We start from the raw sequence: 22,534 nt of genomic DNA, 5'->3' as shown, positions 1-22,534 counted from the left end.
TCTTCATGGGGCTTCAAGGCGCCACATACATTATTTAAATTAATAAATGGGATTTTTCTGGAAGAACATCCGGAAGTGCAATCGATCCATAATATAGTGGTACAAGCTATTATGGATGTGTATAAGTTGCACTGGCTCCAAATATACCTCTGGCTGTAATTCCAATAATTCATTGGAAAATGCCAAACTGCTATGTGTTTTATTTTTTATATTGTGTATTTTACGTATTTTATTTAACCTACTTTCTTGTTTGTATGTCTGCCTTCAAGTCAGTGTTGACTCATGGTGACTGCCTGGACTTGCCCCTGCAGTTTTGTTGGCAAGGTTTTTCGGAAGTAATTTGTCATTGATTCCTTCCTATGGCAGAGAGAGAGGAACTGATCCAAGGTCACCCAGTTGGCTTCATGCTTAAGGCAGGACTAGAATTTCCAGTTTCCCAGTTATACCCTGACGCCTTAACCACTACACCAAAATGGCTCTAGTATTGTAAACTACCAAGAATCACATAAAAATGAGATGAGCATCTATATAAATGAATAAATTCAAGGCGCTGGTGGTTTCCTATAAAGACCTTCATGGCATGGGCCTAGGTGTCAGCCTCATGAGGTACAGTTGTTAGCTTTGCAGGGTAGTTCAGACAGAAGTACCACCTCTATCTTTATTATAAGGTTACATTAACAAAATCTTACAAGACTGAGAGTGCTTCTTCCATTCCTCACTTTTACTCACCTGATAACTAGGTAAGTTCCTTCAGAGATGCTTTCACCACTATCCTCCTTTGGACTCAAATTTCGTTTGTCAAACTGCTATTTAGGCTGCACCTCTTCCTTCTGTCTTCCAAGGTCATTTCCACATACCAATCAATTCCACAGGAACTATAGAATTATTCTTCGTTGGGGTAGGCTATAATAACAGAATCTTGCAAGTCTGATTGCTTTTTCTCTCCTTTCCCTAAAAGTCATCAGTCAGGGAGGGCCAGCCTGAGTTTCTGTAGGAGAGAGAGAGAGACTGGCAGAGCCAGAAGGAGGAGTCAAGTGAGGCATCAGTTTTAAGTTGTTATGTAGTCACGAGAGGACAAACTATTAGTCTGAGAATCTTCCTGTGCGTAGGCTTGAGCAATACATCAGCAATTTGGAACTTTCAGATGTGAACCTGGTTGTCTGCATCTAGCAGTTTCTTCTTAATAGTATCTTTGTTCCCAGGACTTAAGGAATGTTTTTGTTCTTGGACAAAAAATTTTTTTAACCATTTCTGAATATTTGCTTCAAGGCCACCTTCCTGTCTCTCTATGCTGGTTTATCTGAGGGGCTTTCTGTTTCCAATGGGCTCCAGCTGGCCCATCAAGTTTGGCAGAAGGAGCATGGTCTTGGTCCCATTGATTATTAGAGAATGTTCTCTTGACAGGATCCAGGAAATCTGCCTTGTCTATTATAGCCCTACCCTTTGGATCACCATACGCTTGAGATTAGTTTGGCCCTGACTCTGCTGGAGTTTTGGGAAGCTCTCAAGCCTTGGCTGCTTTCCCAGGGATGGAGGATGGGAGGTTAGTTGAACCCATGGATTGATTATTTGATTGGTTTCTTCTCTTGTCTTTAATACTATTTGGTTTGGGTTCCTTAATTTTTATTATTGTTTTTGTTCTCTATAGGTATTTTAAACATTGTTAATTTAGTGATCAATTGAACAAACTTTTCTTCACATATTTTACAATTTTGTGAGTGCTACTCCAATTCAATAGCTAGACACTGCTAGCATGTAGGGGTTCAGTGGGATTTCATTAAAAAAGGTAGGGAGATGGATGATGATCATGGAGCTTGAATGTTTTCTCTCCTTTCTCCAAAATATAGAATGCAATATTACCTGCAGGAATGAGACAGAAAGATCAGACCAAGAAAACACCCACAGGCCCTTTTAATAGAGATGTTCTTCTGGCACATTTGGAGAAGCAGGCAAATGACACTAAAGACCGAGACGATCTGATTCCCTTCACAGGAGAGAAAAGAGGTAGGAGATTAACTAGCACAATTCTGCAGGTGCCATGAACCATCTAGAGTACAGTTTGTACTGTGCTTCTCATACTGATCAAATTAAAGATATTCTTAAGTACATCCCAAAATCAGAATGGGACAACTCGCCCTGGCCAACTTGCTGTAGCAAACTCACTGTTGCCAATTCGCCATAGTCAACTCACCACAGCCAACTTGTCACGGGACAATTCAACAATTTTATTTATTTAAAATAATTAAACATTATTTTAATTTTTGTCATTCACATTTCATTTTGTCCCTCCTTATGCATCCTTTTTTTAATGATTCTTTCCACCATCTCTTCAATATTATGTAATTTTTGTCCCTCAGCAAGTTGGCTGTGGTGAATTGTCTTCTGGTGAGTTGGCCCCTATGCGTTTGCTGTGGCGAGTTGTCCTAGACCCTCAAAACCCACTCCCATAGCAGTTTAAATTGTATTTTATGTTCGTATTGTCTTTTACTTTAAAATAAAATCTACTTCAAGGAATAGAGTAGTGATTGTATGGCTATTACCCCTAAAAGCAAGCCCTTCTTCTATAACTTTGGCCTTCCGTTCCTCTACCCTCATGAGAAAAGGAGCAGTTGCTTTAGTGTGAGCCTAAATTTAGTCTTGCTCCACCAACAAGCTGTACCGCCTGGTCCTTGTCCTTTATTTCGTGCCATTTCATAGGAAGCAGGAACAAAAATAGCTCCAGTGTCACATTCCACGCCTGGAGCAGCACTTTTCTCCCCCATCCCCCACCCTCATTTGACTGCCCTGTTTTATAAAAAAAGGAACCCTTTCTTTATGTTTGTTCTATCTTATGTTTTGCTTTCTTGCTTTCCATTCCAACCCACCCCCCCAAACTAGACGTTGTCCTTTTTTCCAAGAAAAAAGTTGGCAAAAGAAATTCAAAAATATTCTAATTTTGTCCCTTCATAATCTTTATTTTCCCTTTGGAGTAAAGGTGGCATTTTCACCACTGCATACACACATTTCTTTTGTTCTGAGATTTTTTCTTTTAAAAAAATTAAAGATCCATTGCCTAACTACCAACACTAACTTCTCACTAATTTTGCAACTTATTGAGCTAGCTTTTTTGTGTGTTTCCTACAGCACCTGACTGGCCCTCTCTGGGTACCAAAGGTAGACATGGTTTGGTTGGCTAATACTGCACGGAATTCCAAGACTAGAGTAGAAAGTGAAAAAAATATCCAGAAAAAGCAATTGCAAACCCTTCTTATTTTGTTGCTAAGAGAGCTACATGGACATGTATTCATCAGCAGTCAAGCACTACTCAAAATAAATTTTGGGCATTTCCGTAGCAGTAACTTAAAGCACCTTCAGAGTCTCATTCATTAATCATTGAAGTGACATAAAGCCTCTCTTTGTTACTGTTATTTGGGCACAAAATGGTTGAATTGGTCTTGAAATTGCTGTAAGTGGCAAGTGGAAAATGTCTTTTAGCTTTACCTTAAGTAAAACAAATAGAGCTTTATTTTTAAAAGTGTGTGTGAAAATATAAGGAAGGAATTTGGTTTCCTGTTCAAAGGGCCAAGCTTGAATGAGCACATCCCGCAGTGAATGAGAATTTGGAGAAAGGCCTGGGATATCACTGAAGGTGCCAGGCTCCCGAAGGCATCCTCTGACTCCGTGCCATTGCTATTTTAAAATGAATACTAGTCACAGTTAGGCAGCCTTAGAAGTAGGATGCTATAAAAAATGATTTTGTATTAACATAAACTGATGTGGAATTACATAAAATCCAGCCTCTACTACTTTAAGTGTGAGGTTAGCAATCATACTGTGAATCTTGAAACCTGATACAAATAACACACACACACAGTAAGGCCTTTATTTAGTATCCTATGACTGAGTGTTGTTAGTATGATTTATGATGATTGTATTTTAAGATTATGATGATCACTTGTTGCTTGTATGTACATTCAGAGCTTATGCACCAGAGACAAATGCCAAGTGTATGTCCAATCACACTTGGCCAATAAAGAATTCTATTCTATTCTATTTTCCTATGAGTTATTGGTAGATAGAGAGGATGATTTTAACTGGGAAGGGGAGAGTTTACTTCCCCTTTTCATACAACAGAGTTTCATTGCCAATGCCTCTCCCCCTTTCTTTTAGTCTTGAAAAGTTAGGAACTATGAAAGAACCACCTTAGGTAGGAGAGTAAAATGTATTTATTTGTTTGCTTATTTGTTTACAGTATATCCTTCCTTTATTCTTTTTACAAATAATTCAAAGTGGTGAACATATTCAACACACCTTTTTCTTCCTATTATTCCCACAACCACCACCCTGGGAGGTGGGTTGGGCTGAGACAGAGACTGACCCGCCCAAAGTCACCCAGCTGGCTTTCATGAGGCATGAAAGGCATGAGTCCATGAGGCAGGACTAGAACTCACAGTCTCCCAGTTTCTAGCCTGGTGCTTTAACCATTAGACTAAAATGGATTTTAGTCTAATGTTTGCTGGATTGGAATGAATCTGTTACTAGCTTGCATATTGCTTGCTGGATTGGAATGAATCTGTTACTGCTTCATGTATTTCTAGGAAAAATCTGGGTCCCCAAGCAGAAAGCTATTGATCCAGTTTTGGAAAGTGTAACTCTGGAACCAGAACTGGAGGAAGCCCTGGCAAACGCTTCCGATGCTGAACTCTGCGACATTGCTGGTAAGATGCAAGAGTGAATGTGTTAGTTTTGTTGTTGTTGTTATTACAATTATCGTTATTCTAAAAGGCTTTGAGTTCTCGGCATTAGGACAAATATTCTACAGTGGGACAGCAGAATAAGCAGCTGAAGGCTTGAACTCATTACTCAATTTGCAAGATACAAATATTTGACTTACCCCTTTGTCCGCAGTACAATAAAATAAAGGCAAAACAAGCTGCTTATTTCCTTCCTTCTTCTTTCAACTTTTCCTACCCTTCTGCACACAAGGTTTTGCTAGGCTTGCCAAGATAGTCCTTTGAAAAAGGCTTGGAAAGCAATTGAGGGTTGGTCAGCCAAGCCCACTTCACAAAAAGAAAAGAAAATATAGTGGTTTCTTATTTCCCTCTCCAACCAAGGGTTCATTGTCTGCTGTAAAACTGCATAAGCCATTTGTAATCTGCATAGCCTGGCTAGGAAAGAGCTTGGAAACATTGCCTGGTAAAGCAATGTTTCTCAACTATGCCAACTTTAACATACTGTATGTGGACTTCAACTCCCAGAATTCCCCAGCCAGCACCAGTGAGAAACACTGGTGTGAGGTAAGTATTATTTCTGAAGATTGGCTGGTTTTTTTAAAGCTGATATTTGGATGGGAAGAAAAGTATGATCCATTTAATGCCTTCCCATCTTGCCAGCATAGTAAATTAATTTCACAGGAAGTGTAAAGTCAGACAAGGATTTGAAAAGCTGTGAAGAAAGTTAATAAAGCAGGAAATCATTGAACTTTCTCTAAGAAGGAAAGAAAAAGAGAGACAACTGTGGATTATTTTACTGGGGGAAACCTATAGACTTTTTCAAATATAAAAAATACGGACAGAATTTTTATATGAGTAAAGCATACTGAAGCTTGCTCCTTGGTGAAGCTAATTTGGTGTTAAAATACAATAAATCCTTATTTAGTGGGCTTGGTATTCAGTGGAAATTTTTGTCATATTTTGACTTCACCTTGACTGTGTCGATTAAATTGACAGCTTCAAGATATAACATGATGCTTATTTCATCAATTACATAGTTACAGTATATAAGTGAGATAAATCAAAGCAAATGATGGAAATTTGGATTTAATGGACAACCCTTTTCCCTGAATGGTCCAGTCAATCCAAATGTCTACATTTTGATGCTCTGTAATCCATGGTGCCTAAAAGGATCATCTCTTCTCTTCCTCTCTATGATGTCACAATTCAGGTTCATGTGGAGAAAGAAGTATAAGAAACCAACATGTTTCTCATTGTTAGATTCATTTTCTGCCTTTTCTTCTGTGACTCACTCAGAGCCATCTTTTTCACCATTCCATCTTGTCTGAGCTTGGCTTTATTCTCCAGAAGTGTGATTTAACCCTCATTTCTGATTTTACTAAAATCCCCCTCCCTTTATTCACTTCAAGTTCCCTGAAGCAACCCCATTCCTGCCTTAACTATGTCTGTTTCTTCCAGCCTGCTGCCTCTTCCTCTCACATTTCCATGACATCATCCATCTCAGCAGAAGTTGCAGAAGGACTGTAAGAGAGCCATGCTGGTGACCTCATAGTCCTGCTTTATGAATGCAAGATTGCATTAGGCCTGCCGCACTCCCTGCTATCCAAAACTATTTTGCTGCTTTATCATTTTATTCTTTTTGCACAAACTGGATTGTGAATTGGAATTCCCACCAAAGGCTTGCTCATTGGTTTCTACTTTTCCTTCATCACATGCAGACTGGCAAAATGGAAATTCTCATTCCCTATGCGCTCATGAATAAAGATCTGCTAAGAATCCAACTTGCGTTAAAGTGGTAAATGGGTTTGCAGTTAATGAATGCACCCCAAGCTTATGCCAAAATGGGATATTTACTAATGAGTAGTTCTGCATATCTAAAAGAGCAATAACTGATTGTTCTATCCAAACACAGTATAGATTTTTCCCTGCCCTTTCCAAAAACAAATACATGTGCAATACTCCAGGAGTTCCAAGAGCTGCTTATGCATATTTACATACAAATACATCTACATACCATATTTGTAGTGGCAATTTGGTGCACTGCTCATCCATAATATTTAGTGCATGACCCTGGCCTTACTCTGTTATCCAATAAGTTTCTGGTAGGCCTGAGTAATTCTGTTATCTCTTTGAATTGAATGTATGAGCCATGGTGGGCGCAGTGGTTAGAGTGCAGTACTGCAGGCTACTCCTGCTGATTATCGGCTGCCTGCAATTTGGCAGTTAAAATCTCACGAGGCTCAAGGTTGACTCAGCCTTCCATCCTTCAAAGGTGGGTAAAATGAGGACCCAAATTGTTGGGAGCAATATGCTGACTCTGTAAAGCGGTATATAAGTCTAAGTGTAATTGCTGTTTATTCCTATGGCTGCTTCTGGTGCCGAGATAACAGAATGAGGTATCTAACAAAGCAAACTATTAGTAAAATCTCTGCATGAGTCACTGCATTGAGACTTTGCTTTGTTTTAATGAAATAAATGCAATAACTTAATGATTGCAGTTAAGTTCCCCAGTGCAGTTTAATTCTTCTTAGACCTGGTACCTTCTAAAGTAAACTTTTTAAAGATGTGAAGATTGAGTAGATTTTCAGTTTTATTCTGAAGAGATGCATCAATTGTTTGGGATAAACTACCATATCTCATAGCAAATCCTGTGTATGTAACATTTTAAGGGACTAGATTACAATATATGCTGTATATGCAGGTAGTCCTTGACTTACAACCATCTGTTTAGTGACTGTTTGAAGTTACAATGGCATTTTCAAAAGTGACCTGTGATTGTTTTTCACATTTACAACCATTGCAACATCCCTGCGATCATGTGTTCGAAATTTGGATGCTTAGCAACTGGCATGTATTTATGATGGTTGAAGTGTCCTGGGGTTATATTTTGTGACCTTCTAACAAGCAAAGTCAATGGGGAAGCCAGATTCACGTAACAATTTTAACAGAATTTTTGGGTTCAATTGTGGTCATAATTCAAGGACTACCTGTATTACAACTTTGCTTGGAAGACTACAATATACTGTAATAATTTGCATAAGTATATTCAGCAGAAATATGAATTTACCAGTTCTACACAACTGGTAGAAAACTTCCACAGCCCTCATTAGCACACAAAGCAAAAGGGAAAATATGGCATCAAGTCCATTGTAAGATGTGCTGTAATGGATTCTATCCCCCTTCTGGGATATTACAAGAGACCAATTCGGCTTAGTAATGTTTCTTTAAGAAACTTTAATTGGGAAGCCATAGACTAGAAACAAAAAAAAATTTTTTTGGTAATTATTTTGATATTTTAAAATATATATCTGATTACATTTTTAAAAAAATTATACAAGGTGTTTTTTTTTTTAAAAGATGCATTTCAGCATAATAGACAGACAGACAGATCCTTTGCAACTGAATACCTGACTGAGCTTTCTGCTGCTTGTTAAAGAACTTCTGGAGCATGATCAAAGCTAGTGTTAATAAACACTAAATAAAGCAAATTAAATACAGAAAGATATATTTTATATAAAGAGAAGACAATTTGGAAATGCTATTTTTCAACAAGAACACAACTTATTCCATCATCTGCGCCCTAACGAGTCCTTTTTGGGACTCCAGTCTTAGGCATTCAACCAATGATTGAATATTTTGTTAAGGATTTACAAAAATTGAAGGTGGCAGGCAGCGATTTAGAAAAGAGCTACTTCATTTTCATTCAAATGCAACTCTGGAATGCCTGCTCTAAGATGGTGCTGATGCAATATGTACAGTATATACAAATAACTGGCTAAAATATGTATTTATCACTTATGGTACTGCAGAACTTACTATATTCCTAACAAAAAGTTGCCATCAAATGTACAACTGTCCAGAAAGTTGCATGTTTCCTAAACTAGGAATGGATGTAGCTTTATAAGATATTTGTGTGTGTGTTATTGAAAGCATGTCAGAATAAAATGCTAGCTGTGAACTAACCCTGTGATCAAATAAGCTTTTATTTATTCTGAGACCAACAAGACAACTTAGTGTGTGTATATATTCTATTCAGTCATGTCTGATTCTTGGACACTGCCAGGTCAAATCCCAGCAATTTTCTTGGCAAGGTTTTCGAGAAGTGGTTTGGCATTGCTTCCTAAGGCTGAGAGAAGGCAACTCACTTTATTAAGCCCTTGCAGATTTTGGGAGTAGCTCAGATTCTATTCATACTGGAATTAGAGGACAGATGTGACTCAGGCTTTGTTAAATGGTAATGCATTACTGCAAAGAGCTCACTTGGTAAGATATACTATAACAATTTACCAATTAGTGAAGAGAACTGTATTTATCCCAGTCCTGTTTCCCATAATGGGTTGATGCAGTGAAATTCTCTTAGATTTAATGGGATATGCAATGGGATAGTCACATCAGTTAGGAATCCACTGGTAATGGATGATTAATTATCCAATGTAGCACGTTGTTGCTTATGTAAAAAACAACAACCAAAAAAAATCCTCTAATTAGTCAAAGCTTTATGAAGAAATAAGGAATCACATCCTGTTTGAACATACAAGTTGTGCTGAGCTTCAATGGATCTTCTCAATATTCCCTTTCAAAATAAATATCACTATTATTTCACATTTTTTCTAGGTTACTGAGTGTCTTGGCCAGATCACTTTCCCAAATCTATAAATTTATTTAACTTTGTTTTCTTTGATTCCCCCCCCACCTTCTCTCATGTAGCTATTCTTGGCATGCATACGTTGATGAGTAACCAACAATATTATGAAGCACGAGGGACTACAACTATAGTCAACAAAGAAGGATTGGACAGTAAGTAAGGTTTACAACACTACAATAATCTAACAAAGGGAGTCAAAAGCAGCAGTGTTATAATTATAGTTAATAAAACAGTATAGATTCAGATTAAATCCAGATTCAAGAGAGGAAAGCAGATTCAGAATATGTGAGAATGCTTGTGTCATATTCTGTGAAGGCACATTAATTCAAAAGCTATGATGTATGTTTCCACACTATTCAGAATCACTTTTTCCCCTTCAAATCCAGATAATTGCCCAATACCTATATTTGATTCTCCCCCCCATATAATTCTGTGTCCCTAATTTAATGAAAAGAGCAGAAGATAGTAAAAACGAAGGAATAAGCACGAGTTGCAAGTGGCTCCAAATATCACAGAGTCCTTTTGAAGATCAGTCTAAAAATTAGCTTGCTGTTTGGGAGGACTTTTCTCCTGCTGAATTTAAACTTTCTGTAATATTAAATAGGACTGCTTTTCTCCCAACCTTGTCTCCATACTTTTTTTCCCTTTCTCTTGCCTTCTCTTATTAAGCATCTCCAAAATCCAGTGCTTTCATCAAAATTACAAAAACAGTGTGGTGGTGGTGTTTGCAAGGCAAATTTGCCCCTTTCTGTACATTGTGAAATCACAACATAGAGCTTTTGTGGACCATATCTTTTAATCACTGAATCTTCCTTTTCCTTCTCAGAAAACTTTCCTCTTGCTCCAGTTCTATTCTGGTTATTTCTTTTTCTCTCTTTGGTGTGTGTTTCTATTGGAAGGAGGAAGGAGAAAGTGTCTGTATGTGTTTGTGAGAATGATTTGCATTTCTGAACAAGAGATAGAATAGTTGATATCTGTAGATAGTGTTAATTAAATCTGTGAATACAGCATCTTATTTTACAAGCAATTATTTTAATTGCTTAGTAGTTCTTAATTCAGTTTTAACACCTTTCTTGCAGAGTTCCTGCTCTGTTTTTGAAGTTCTAGCAAGTATCTATACACAGAGAGGAAAAGATTCAAGTAGGTCAGTGGTTTATTGTCAGGACAGTAATAATCTCCAAATTTGGTTTCAATTGGAGTAAGGAAACCTAGTTTGATAAAATGGAGAAGCTGGGTATTGGATTTGCTGCATATAGATTTTCTTCTCCTTGGGTTTTCTTTCAGAGAATCATCTTTAATTTTTAGGTAAAGATGCTAATGGTACTTTTGTAATATGCATCCATAATGTGAATCCATATCTCCATCTTTAGGGTCATATGCCCTGGGAAAAGTCATTTCTTTGAAATAATCTCCAGGGAATGTTACTGATTAATACTTTAGAATTGATTATAGAGAAATATGTTCTCTACAGAGCAGATCACTTGAGAATGTTGGAATTATTGATACTGTAGAAATGTTAAATTTATTTGTACTAGAGTTTCAGAAAAATACACATTTCAGAATTGATCAAAGAAATACTTTTTCTAAATACTTAGTGCTTATATATAATATGTACAATATAAGTGCTTATATAATATGAAAAAATTTCCCCTATTTTTTGGTGAGGGGTAGTCTTTTTCATGACATACAATTTGTCATTTTTCACTGAGGAAGCAAATACACTGTCAATGTCTACAATGAATGTAGATTTCACTTTAAAAAGAAAACAGTTATGATGAAGTACAGAAAAAAAGCTTTCCTTCCTGGCATGCAGTTTATGCACCCAAAAAATTTCCAAGCATAAATTTCAGAAAACAAGACATTCAAATGTATTTTTCCCCTTTTCTTTGGTCTCTAAACTGAAAAAAAAATCTTAAAAACACATTCCAAACAAAATCTATAAATCTTACTATTCTCTCAGTACAGCTGCTAAGAGACGTAAGACATTATTATTGTATACATTTATTTATAAACTTATTTAAATTCCAATTTTTCAACATGGGTTGAAAAGACATATGCTTGCATCTGTCGGTTCTGTGTCTCTGTAAGAGGCATATGAAAGCATTTTTAAAGAAAATAGAATTAAAAAGCAGCTTAATTATTAAACTACCAAAGCTGAGTCTGTTCCATGTCTTTGTATTCAACTTTGTAGATGTTTTTGTCACCACTTGGCCAATAAGAATTTAAAACTGTATCAGTGGTTGGTTGGTACTGAACTTATTTTAATTTATTTTCATAAGAATCCAGCATCAGAAAATAAAATTCTTCCATTTATACACCGAGTGAAATAAATGCTATTACAAATGTTGTAAGCTTTAGGAGATCAGGGTTGAAGCCTACAAGATGAGTAAGAGTGAAGCTACTACTCTTTCTTCATTGTATCACTAATGACTGGTCAGAAGCAAATGGACATGGATCTTTATCTCTTTCACTCATGTAGGTATAATTAAGCCCACCCAGTATAAACCAGTTCCTGATGAGCCAAATTCAACCAATGTAGAAGAAACTTTGGAACGAGTAAAAAACAATGATCCAGAACTTCAGGAAATTAATCTCAATAATATTAAGGTACGATTTCCTTTCTACCTGGGTTTGCTTTAAGTAGTCAGAAGGGGTAAAATTTGTACTATGGTCTACTAAATTACTCTGCCAAAAAATTCATAAAGTCAGGTGTGACTCATTTATTGACTCCCTTGCTTAGCAACAGAAATTCAGGTTCCAATTGTAGTTGTAAATCAAGGACTGTCTGTACAGAAATACACACTTTGGGGTTTCTTCACAATAAAGAGGCTCCTATTGACTTCTTCCAAGATTTTTTAAAGATGTTGCAGGCTATCCTTAAATGGTCTCCCATTTAAGTATTTACCAAATTGCACTTGCATGCCTTTTTTCAAACTCAACTAAGGTTTGCTATATGCTGCCATTTGCATTCCCCTCTCCATGACCCAAGAAGCGTCTAGAGAATAAAGGCAATGACTTTTCCCTCCATTACTTGAATTGACTTGTTGAAAAGGTATCTTTTTCACACCAGAACTACAATTGAATCATGAAGTAGAAGTTAAACTGAGATGGTTGTTCTAAAACAATATACATCATTCTTTCCATCAAAAAGCAGTCAATCATTTCAGAGAAAATATAGTTGGCATTATTGTGACAGATGCTTTCCCTGTCTATCTCTCTGATATTTAACATATGAAACAAAGCTGATGCTGCAAAAAAAAACCCAAGTTATATACACATGTTTTGTTCCAGGCACATTTTGGATTATAATTCTAAATCAAGGAAGAATCTAAAGTATGGCAGAAGGACCAAAAGAACATACTACTTTCCAAGTGCAGTTGCTTGATTTTCTTTGCAATATATTTTACCACTGCTTTATTTTACCTGTTTTAAAATGAAGTTGAGATTCCTACTTTCTGTTCCCACTCTTCACTATCCAGGCAAGATGGGTGGTGTATAAGTTAAATAAATAAAATGATTCCAACTGGGTTTATTTTTTGCTTAAAAACTCAGCAGGGGAAAGGTAGGATAATAGCACAGAACTGACATGTTTGAAATGATTTAAAGGGTGTCACTGGATTTAGGAGATCCATGATTCCTTTGAATTTATGGTTGTGTCCCATACACAAAAACAGCTCATATCACCCTTGTCTGATGTTTCTCTTTTAAAGGATATCCCTGTACCTATTTTGAAAGCCTATGCTGAAGCTCTGAAGACTAACACCTATGTGAAAAAGTTCAGCATAGTAGGAACAAGAAGTAATGACCCTGTTGCTTTTGTAAGTGTCAGATGATGTGCACCTAATCTTCTCAGGAAAGCTTTTATTGGGATTAATTGGCCTCCTTTAATGACATCCTATTTGGTTGAAATCCAAGTCTGATATAAGAACACTGCCTTTTCCCAAGTGAGTTAGGAAGAGGGTGATCAAGATGGGGAGGAGACTGGAAACCAATTCCTGTGAAAATACCGGGTACATTCAGTCTGGAAATGAGATGATTGAAAGATGTGATAGTAGTCTTCAGAAGTAGGGTTGTCATATAGAGGAGGAAGTGAACTGGTTTTCTGCTGTGCTAAAAACTAGGATGAGAAACAATGGATGGAAACTATAGAGAAGGACATTCTGATTAGTCATGGGATTTATTTATTTTAAGGAATTTCCAGGTAATAAGAGTAATTCCAGGTAATAATAATAACTATTGGAATAGGTTGCCTCATGAGCATATTTTTCTTCACTGGAGATCTTCAAACAAGAGGCTGAGTAGCCCTCTGCTTTAGCAGTTCCTGTACTGAGCAAGAAATTGGGACTATATGGCTCTTTCACACAGTTCTTTGAACTATGCTATTTCTTATTCAATGGTTCTGGTTTTCTTCTAATGCAGTGGTTCTCAACCTTCCTAATGCCGCGACCCTTTAATACAGTTCCTCATGTTGTGGTGACCCCCAACCAGGGGTGGGTTCTAAATTTCTTTTACTACCAGTTCTGTGGGCGTGGCTTATTTTGTGGGCGTGGCTTGGAGGTCATGTGACCGAGTGGGCGTGGCTAGCTGGTCATGTGACCGGGTGGCCATGGCTATGTGTATAGGGACTATTCAGAGGGCTGAAAAAAAGTCATTTCTGACAGGTCCTCGCACTTTTGACTGGTCCTCACACTTATGACCATCCTCACATTTATGTCTATGCAGCATTCTTAACAACCATGTCACTCATTTCACAACTGCTTCTCTTCACCATGGTGACAAGATAGGGCAAAAACGTAAAATGTGAGGACAGTCGTAAGTTCGAGGACTGGTCAAAAGTGCGAGGACCAGTCAAAAATAACTTTTTCAGCCCTCTGAGTAGTCCATATGCATAAAAGGATACAGCAATAGAAGGATGAAGGAAGGGAAGGGAAATTAGAATAGGAGTGAAGGTAAGAGAGGGAGGAAGAGAGGAGGAGAAGGAGAAAGGGGAAGTAGGGAGAAGAAGAAGGGGGGGAAGAGAAAGTAAGTAAGAAAGAAAAGACAAAGGTGGTAGGTTTGAGGAGAAAGATTGCTGTACAATAAAAAAGATGAAAGGGAAGAAAGCCAACCCCAAACAAATATAAAGATATTAAGATAAAGAATGAATTGTTAAACTTTAAAGAATAAAAGAGAACAAATAGGAATAAATAACAATAATTAGAAACACACATTCAAACATACAACATATTTTCTTTGAACAGAGTATTTGGCCGGTCCACAAATTTAAACAATTGTAGGAGGTTAGCAGCCACCCCTTTCCTAGAAGAATGAAATATTTTGGGAAATATTAAAAAGGCAGAATATTATATTTCCCTGGATGAGAAATGGAGAAGCATATTTTACAGACAAAGCAGCTCCCACCTTCCTGCCCCCCACCCTTTGTTAATGGGCCAGAGGCAGAAAGTCAATCCTTTGTCAAAGGACATTTGCAACACAATAGCAACAGAAACTAACACAATGGGCCCCATCAAGCCATGTGATCCTGTCCACTATTAAAACATCTTTCCAAACAGTCTCCATGTTTCCAGTGTCTTTTTCCCCACTTGGAGCAGAACCCAGAAGGATATTTCTTCCAACACAGTATTTAGTCATTTCAATTAAATTTACAATTTCTATATTTCCTTTTTACCATATTTATTCCTCAACTATTTTTTAAAAAAACCAATATTACCCTTCATCCTCATCTCTAATCTTAATCAAATTCAATTTTTCCCTTCTATTCTATATTATACCCCTTTGCATTTTCATCTATTTTTATATCCATCCTCACATTGGTTAATTATGTAATACAGTTGTTTAATACAAATTCAACATTTTAATATAAATCAATTAGTTATATAACTATCTTTTTTGTATATTTATCAATATGAACATGAATATTCCAATTATTTCCATGCAATCCATTTTCTTACAAATCAATTAATTATATTTACCAATAATAATAAACCAAATAATTTTCCCCATATATTCCTCCAAACCACAACTTAACCATTTCTGCTTTCAACACAATATACAATTAATAGTATCTCAATTATTACAATTCCCTAGTTAAATAGAGCTTTTTTTCTTTTGTGTTTTAAAATCTTGAACCTCCTCTTGCCCTAAATTTCCCATTGTTTGCAGTTTTGTACCTACCTTTTTTGGTGAGGAAAAAGAAAAAGAAACCTCTCTGCCTCATTTTGTCACGTTGCAGCTAAGACCCTGCTTTCGCTTTCTCTTTTCAGTATAGCTAGGGGGAAAAAAACTTGCTCCAGGAATTTACCTCTTTGCAGCTAGCTCTTTGAAGCCCCGCGGCAAGAATTTAAAGTTTTTTTCCCTCTAGCCATCAGCTGGGACTCCGGAGCAGCAATAGATTGGGAGTGGGTGGGGTAAGCGAATGGCGACCGGGCGATCCAGCAGAGGCAGAGGGTGAGTGAAGGCCGGTGGGGGGGAGGCGAGAGAGGGCTTTGGCGACCCCTGGGAAATGGCCGTTCGACCCCCAAAGGGGTCGCGACCCCCAGGTTGAGAACCGCTGTTCTAATGAATCATACTTGTTATAAACTGTTGGTTTGAGTTATGACAGACGTGGTTGACAGAAGCAGAAGAAATTGGGGCAATAGGTAAAGAAGTTAGGGGACTGTGCATTAAGCTTCCAAGCTGTCAACCTTCAAGGAACTCATTCTATAAATTCTACGGTGGAAAAATCCACTGAAAGACTGCAGGTTCTTAAAAGAATATGAATCCCTAGAGCTAAAATACGCCCCTTTTAAGAAGGTAATTTATGCTCCTGAGGGTTGTCACATGTTCAGTCTTAAACTGATTTTAGGTTCCTTGGTAGCAGAGCTGTTCTCTTTACAAAGAACTCTCTATGGCTGAATTCTCAGGTTAATCATTAATCAAATTTGATGACTTCTGTTGTTATGAATGAAGGTAAATATTTGTGTCCCAGGATAATGTTGCATGATCCAAACTGAGTCAGTCACCGGGACCAAAGCTTTATTCTTCCAAGCTTTTTGGCTCGTGCTGGAGCCCATCATCAGGGAACATCTCTGGAGAGAGAGAGGTTCCCCGATGATGATGAACTCCAGCATAAACCCAAGCACAAGCTTGGAAGATTAAAGCTTTGTTCCCAGTGATCGGCTTGGATTGGATCCTGCAACTTCTATTGTTATCCTCCTAGCTGATTTCCAATCACTAAAAGCTTATTTCTATTTTCACATATAAAATAATCTTGTATATTTGTTCATTATTAGATTTATATCCTGCCTTTGCTTTGTACAACTTCCTTGGGCAGTTGGTTGGCAGCTGAGTTGAACTAGCCAAGAGTCTAATTTAGAAGGGCACCACTAATGTTGCTCACAATAACAACCCTGTGATGTGTCAAAGCTTCCTTGTGGGTTTCTCAGTCACCCAAAAGATAAGATAGAAAACTCTGCTTTGAGTCAGCATTGTAGTTAACTTGTGACAAAAAAAGCATTCTTCTATTAATGGTACTGTCACTGAACCTTTGCTTAAAGTTATTAGCAACAGTAATAATATACGAGTATTTTGCTTTTCTCTTTGTCTTCTCTTCATTGGAAGGCGTTGGCAGAAATGATAAAAGAAAACTGCGTATTGAAGAGTTTAAATGTGGAATCAAATTTTATTACTGGATCTGGAATCCTGGCCCTGATAAAAGCACTGCAGAACAACACAACACTAATTGAACTCAAAATTGACAACCAGGTAACCTCTGTAGAATAAGATCAGCTTCCACCAGATTTTGTAGTCCAAGCAATAACCTCCTCTTCCATTTTGATTCTGGGCTTTGTATTACAACACTGAGATAGGAGGATACTTGAGGATATCGGGGAACAGCCAATGAGCATTACATATGCTTGACATTTATATTCAGCTTAAAGATGGAATAGATCTGTCCAAATCAGTATTTCTTAATCTTGGCAATTTGAGGCTGTGTGAACCTCAACTCCCAAAATTCCCCAGCCAGTATACTAGCTGAGGAGTTCTGGGAGTTGAAGTTCTCACAGCCTCAAGCTGCAAAGGTTGAGAAACACTTGTCTGGACTGTAGACAAGGATGATGGATGCTTTCACTTTTTGATATCCTCAATCAAAGGCTTCTTGTTGTGTGGGGGGAGGGTCACATCTGGCATAAAATGTCTTTTATTCTATCATGTGACTCCTTAAATTTTTGAATGCCAGAGCAATATATTATTAGAGCACTGGTTCCAGAGAATTTTCAGTCTAGGATTCCTTTAGGGTCTAACTTCTCTGGCTCTTAATTTCTCCCAGATAAACCTGGGACTCCAAGATTACAAATAACCTTATTAGTCTTTCTTTATAGTTTCAGTAGGTTATCATTCCTCCCATTGCAGTCACGGGCAACCCTTCCTCCTATTGTATCTTCCCCTTTTCTAGCATAATAAACAGAGGGACATTCTGCTCTCTTCTGATGAACTTTCTCCTTTCTCCTGCCTCATCATGTAGGCATAAACCTGCAAGATAAGCAACTAAAATTCAAAAGTGCTTCTATGCTATTTTTTTCTATTCTTTTTTAAGTGCCAGCTTTTGGGCAACAAGGTAGAAATGGAGATCGCCAGTATGTTAGAAAAAAACACCTCTCTCTTGAGGTTTGGTTATAACTTCACTCAACAGGGACCCAGACTTCGGGCATCCAATGCTATGATGAACAACAATGACCTAGGTGAGATTTATTTTTTTCATAGAAGTATGGGTTCTTGGGTTGGACGTGAACATACTTCTTGATCTGTTAATCCAAGAGATGGCATGGTTATGTATTAGCTTTCTTTAACTGGTCACGTCTGGTTGAAAATTCTGGGAGTTGTAGTCCAGCTAAAGAACTAAAGATCATCAGGTTGGGAAAGATGTTGTTTATTGGCTCCCTAGTGGGCAGAAGAGATTGCTTTCTTGTTATCTTTTTGTAGTTGCGTCAATTTTCCTTCATTCAATATTTATGGGGGTGGGGGAGTGCTGGATTCATAAGTGGGTAAGGTTTTTCTGGGGAGTGGAGGGTGAATGTTGCTTGAGATCATATTTTTCAAAGGAATATCACAAATTGGCATCTTAAAAGGAAGGAGACCAAGATTCTACCTAGAAATATAAAAGAACAAGCAAGCAAACAAATCAATAAATTCAAAAAATGGAAATATGTGGAAAGATAGATTATTATTTCTGAGGTTTTTTAAATGAAAAAGTATCAGACTTTTAAAATGTGGTCTCTTTCCCTTAATTCCCTGGCTGCTATTCCTGCAGTATTCAAAGTGTGAGTTTGGGATTGATTTTGTTTAGTTTTTTTGATGTTGCCAAACTTTTCAGGAAAAAAACAGCATATACCAAGTGGGATGTAATTACTGGTAGATGAACTTGCCTTCAGATGATTCAAGTCATTGGTCTGGACCAATATTACCTTCTAACTTAACTTGCAGTATTTCTTCATGGACTTGGAGATCCTTTTATAGAAACAATTTGCATTCAGTCAGGAACAGTTTGCATGTAAAGCGTGTAGCATATATATAGAATATACAGATAGATTACAAACTCTCCAGCTCACAAACAGTGAAAAATCTTGACCTCTTGTGGAACTACAAATTAGCTTAAGCGTTTCACTAGTGCTCATGGAAGATCAAACCTATTAACAAAGGACCTGCTCTGCAAAATATGTTGTGCCTGTATTATACTGCATTCATGGAAATATAAAGATGCTATATGCTCTCTGAGCTTGGTTGTTTGCTGTCAGACATTTCATTACTGATGATATTACCTAGTTAGATAATGAGACATGTGCAATCAAACAGCCATGCTCAGAGAATATCAAGGATTTCACAATATATGAAGCTTCTGTCATTGATTGGACGAGCATAGCAAGGAAGAGCCCTATTACATGGGGAGCAATCTATCACAATTATTTATTAATCCAGATTTTGTTAGTAGAAACAGATGTCAATTGGCTGGGGAATGGTCTCAGTTGACCTCCTTGGTGCAAAAGCTCTACAGAAAATATCTGACTTAGTTCTTATTTGCAGCTTGTATACATCGAAGTGACGGTGCCTGACATAACACCTCAGCCCTGGAACTGGAAGATGTATAAGTATTTCCCTGCAATCTCGTCTTGGCAATTTCTTTACTCTCCTTCCCTGATTGGGAACTAGTAGTGCTTCTCTGCTATTCCACTTGGTTCTGACTGTCCCCTTGCACTTCTGTTCATGGATTTCTCTAGGATGTCCTTTGATTCTTCAGAAATAGCTGCCTTATTGGAACGAAAATATCTCCTATCTTCATGGTTGAATGACTGTGACTCACTCTTTCATTCTGTCCTTGCTCTTCCTTTGCCTTCTGCTTACTTATGTGATTGACTTTTGCAATTGAATATCATGTGATTTCAGCTGGGAACAATAGTTTCTTTAAAAAACAACCTTCCTCAATGTAGAGTCTACACTGTAGACAGTCCCAAAGGTTTTCAGCCCAAGTACAGAACATGCAGCTAGCCAACCAGAATTAGGCCAAATGAGGTTAGATGGTATTCTCCAGATATCATACCCTCTTTTAAAGCTCATTTCTACATTAGGGTTGCCTTTATTGTAATGCCAGCAATTCAATCTGATAAAAACAGGGCAGCACTTATTTTTGTCAGGGAAAAAACCACCTGGTGTGTCAGTTTTATGAAGAGCTACTTCAACAGCTGGCATTTAACTTGATTTTTCCAACAAAGTGAAGATTTTTTAAATGTTTATTCCCATGTACAATGTCTGGATCTTCCACAATGAAAAAAAAAATCAAACTGTTGATCGTTTCAACCCTAAACTTGTCTTTTGCACCATTTTCATTCAGTTGTAACTCTTCTAACTACAGTTGCTTTTCCCCAAAGAATCATAAGTGGGAAACTGCAACCAGAGTTACTTAATCAAGAATCCAATTGGAACTAACTTCTGCAGAAATTTGGATGGGGAGAGAAGGGAGTAAAACAAACATTGTGGAGTCCGGTTTTCTTCTTAGTCTGATTGCAATGGACAGTTACATATTCTAGGCCAGGGTTTTTCAAACTGGGTTCTGCAAGGACTTAAAACTGACTTTTGTGGAACTAATGGGATTTTTAAAAAACCTCTGCAAGCAACAAAGGAGAAAAAGAAAAGTTTGAATACAGTTGACCATTTGCTCCCACCTTAACAATGCTCTTCAGGGGCATCAGTAGCAACACTGTCAATAGGGAAGGGATTGTCAGTTGACAGGCAGATCAGGGATTCTGTTTTTTTTTTTTTTCCTGAACAGGTTCTGCAGCCTGAAAATTAGAAAACACCTGCTCTAGACAGAGGGTGTGGTCTTGTGCATATTTGCTTTTTAGTTTAGTTAAAGTAAGAATTTTAAAATAAGAATTACACAGTAAGGGCACAAAATGAGCCCTGGCAATTAATTCAGCCTAGTGTTTTCAGACATTTGATTTCTTTCTTTAAATATCCAACATTGAATTGCTGAGGCTTATTCAAAGATGATTAGAGGTTTTAGTATTCTAATTGTTACACCCAGGGTTACTTGTCCTTGTCTCGGATGGTCTTGTAATTCAAGAATTTAGAGTATTTATGGACCTCCACATTTCTATACATAAGAAATGTGTCCTGACCTCAACTGTTGTTTTTTTTCCTCAGTGAGAAAAAGACGACTTGCAGACCTGACTGGACCTATCCTTCCCAAGTGTCGAACTGGCGTGTAGTTTTGGTTGTGGAGATGTGTCCGTAAGCTTGCACTGGTTTATGATGGCTTACGGAAGCAAGGCAACTGTGCGATAATTTTATTCAGCTTGTTTTTCGTACGATACCCTTGCACATGAAAATTTTAAATTAAATAATTATTATGGGCAAAGGTCTTCATTATCGATTTATAGAATATAACATTTTTATTTTTAAAGAGTAATCCAAAGTTTTAGCCTGTCAACCAATCTTGAATTCTGGTGAAAGATATCATGGCTCGGGAACAGCTTGAAATTATAGTTAGATCACAGCCTAGTTTTTGTATGAATTTGTGTGTGTGTGTGTGTGTGTGTGTGCGTGCTCTGATATGCATGAGTAGTTAGTAACAATAAAAATATGCAATACTACTCTATAAATGTAGCAGAAATGTTAAAAAAATACTTTATTTTCATTTTGAAAGAATTAGAAAGATTCTGCTAATCTGACATTTTTATCATCCCAATATACATAATCACTTTAAAGACTTGAGAATTGCTATCAGCCAGCAACATCCAGAATCCTAAATTGCAACTGAGCATTAGAATCATCTATTATACTTAAAGCAGCTCACAGCCCTCCAGCACAAAAATATGTAAGGCCACTGTTTCCCTAAGCCAGGCTTTCTCAACCTTGGCAATTTTAAGATGCTGGCTGGGGAATTCTGCGAGTTGAAATCCACCAGTCTGAAAGCTGCCAAGGTTGAGAAACACTGTCCCAAGCAATAGTCACAAGAAAGGCAGCTGCTGAATGGGATGTTGGTTATTTCTAATTTTCCTGAAGAAGTGAAGTTAAAATAATAGATTAAATCTGATAAATCACACAAGTGTGTGCCAGGCCTCTTTCTCTTGCGAAGTGAATGTTTTATTTTTATATTATGTTTCTGTTTCGCTATCTCATAGCGACAGTCTCCCTGATCTAACATACTTTTGCAAAAAGCTGCATGGGATATAACACTTGAAAGCTTTATTTGAGGTTCTGGATTCATTCCAGTCCATTTGCTCTGCCAGAGCAGAGTAATTAGTACCTAGGCAAGATTTGCCAATCTCCCTACATTGTTGATAAGGATACATCTTCTCACTGCACAATTCTTCTGTACTTCCTTGACGAAGGGTGACCTTACATGCTGCAGACAGTGGCTGAAAGTTGAAGCCATATAAATATGATTTTGCCTCTCTTGCCAAAAGAGGGTACCATTTGCTTTTATGTCTCCCACTTGACAGTGTCAAATTCTGCCCTCCCCAAATGGAGATGAGAATTCCACAGCTAAAGGAACATGGGGAATTTCTATTGGTGCTCATAGTATCATTAGAACCTTTAATGATTCAGAGTGGCGAGCATCCAGGAACAGGCATAGCTTTAATCTTTGGACTCATTGTTCATCTGAAGAAAGATTGGAGGATTTAAAATAGCAAAAAGGATG

The 22,534-nt window shown here is 37.5% G+C and overlaps 1 protein-coding gene across 1 annotated transcript in view; it reads left to right on the top strand.

Moving 5' to 3' along the window:
* The window catches only part of TMOD1 (tropomodulin 1), a 28,002-nt gene extending 6,755 nt beyond the window's left edge, over positions 1 to 21,247 (top strand). Inside the window, exons 3-10 of the mRNA XM_070938500.1 lie at positions 1,848 to 2,004; positions 4,578 to 4,697; positions 9,420 to 9,509; positions 11,837 to 11,964; positions 13,068 to 13,175; positions 16,957 to 17,100; positions 17,933 to 18,077; positions 21,034 to 21,247. Coding sequence (XP_070794601.1) covers positions 1,848 to 2,004; positions 4,578 to 4,697; positions 9,420 to 9,509; positions 11,837 to 11,964; positions 13,068 to 13,175; positions 16,957 to 17,100; positions 17,933 to 18,077; positions 21,034 to 21,098 — 957 coding nt within the window. The 3' untranslated portion in view covers positions 21,099 to 21,247. The remainder of the gene's footprint in view (positions 1 to 1,847; positions 2,005 to 4,577; positions 4,698 to 9,419; positions 9,510 to 11,836; positions 11,965 to 13,067; positions 13,176 to 16,956; positions 17,101 to 17,932; positions 18,078 to 21,033) is intronic.
* The last annotated feature ends 1,287 nt before the right edge of the window (positions 21,248 to 22,534 follow it).

Source organism: Pituophis catenifer, unplaced genomic scaffold, assembly GCF_029215685.1.
Source record: "Pituophis catenifer annectens isolate HBS135680 unplaced genomic scaffold, rPitCat1.0.hap2 SCAF_2, whole genome shotgun sequence".
Classification (NCBI taxonomy): domain Eukaryota; kingdom Metazoa; phylum Chordata; class Lepidosauria; order Squamata; family Colubridae; genus Pituophis; species Pituophis catenifer.
The sequence above is the reverse complement of the archived record's forward strand: the minus strand, read 5'-3'. Positions and strand labels throughout refer to the sequence as shown.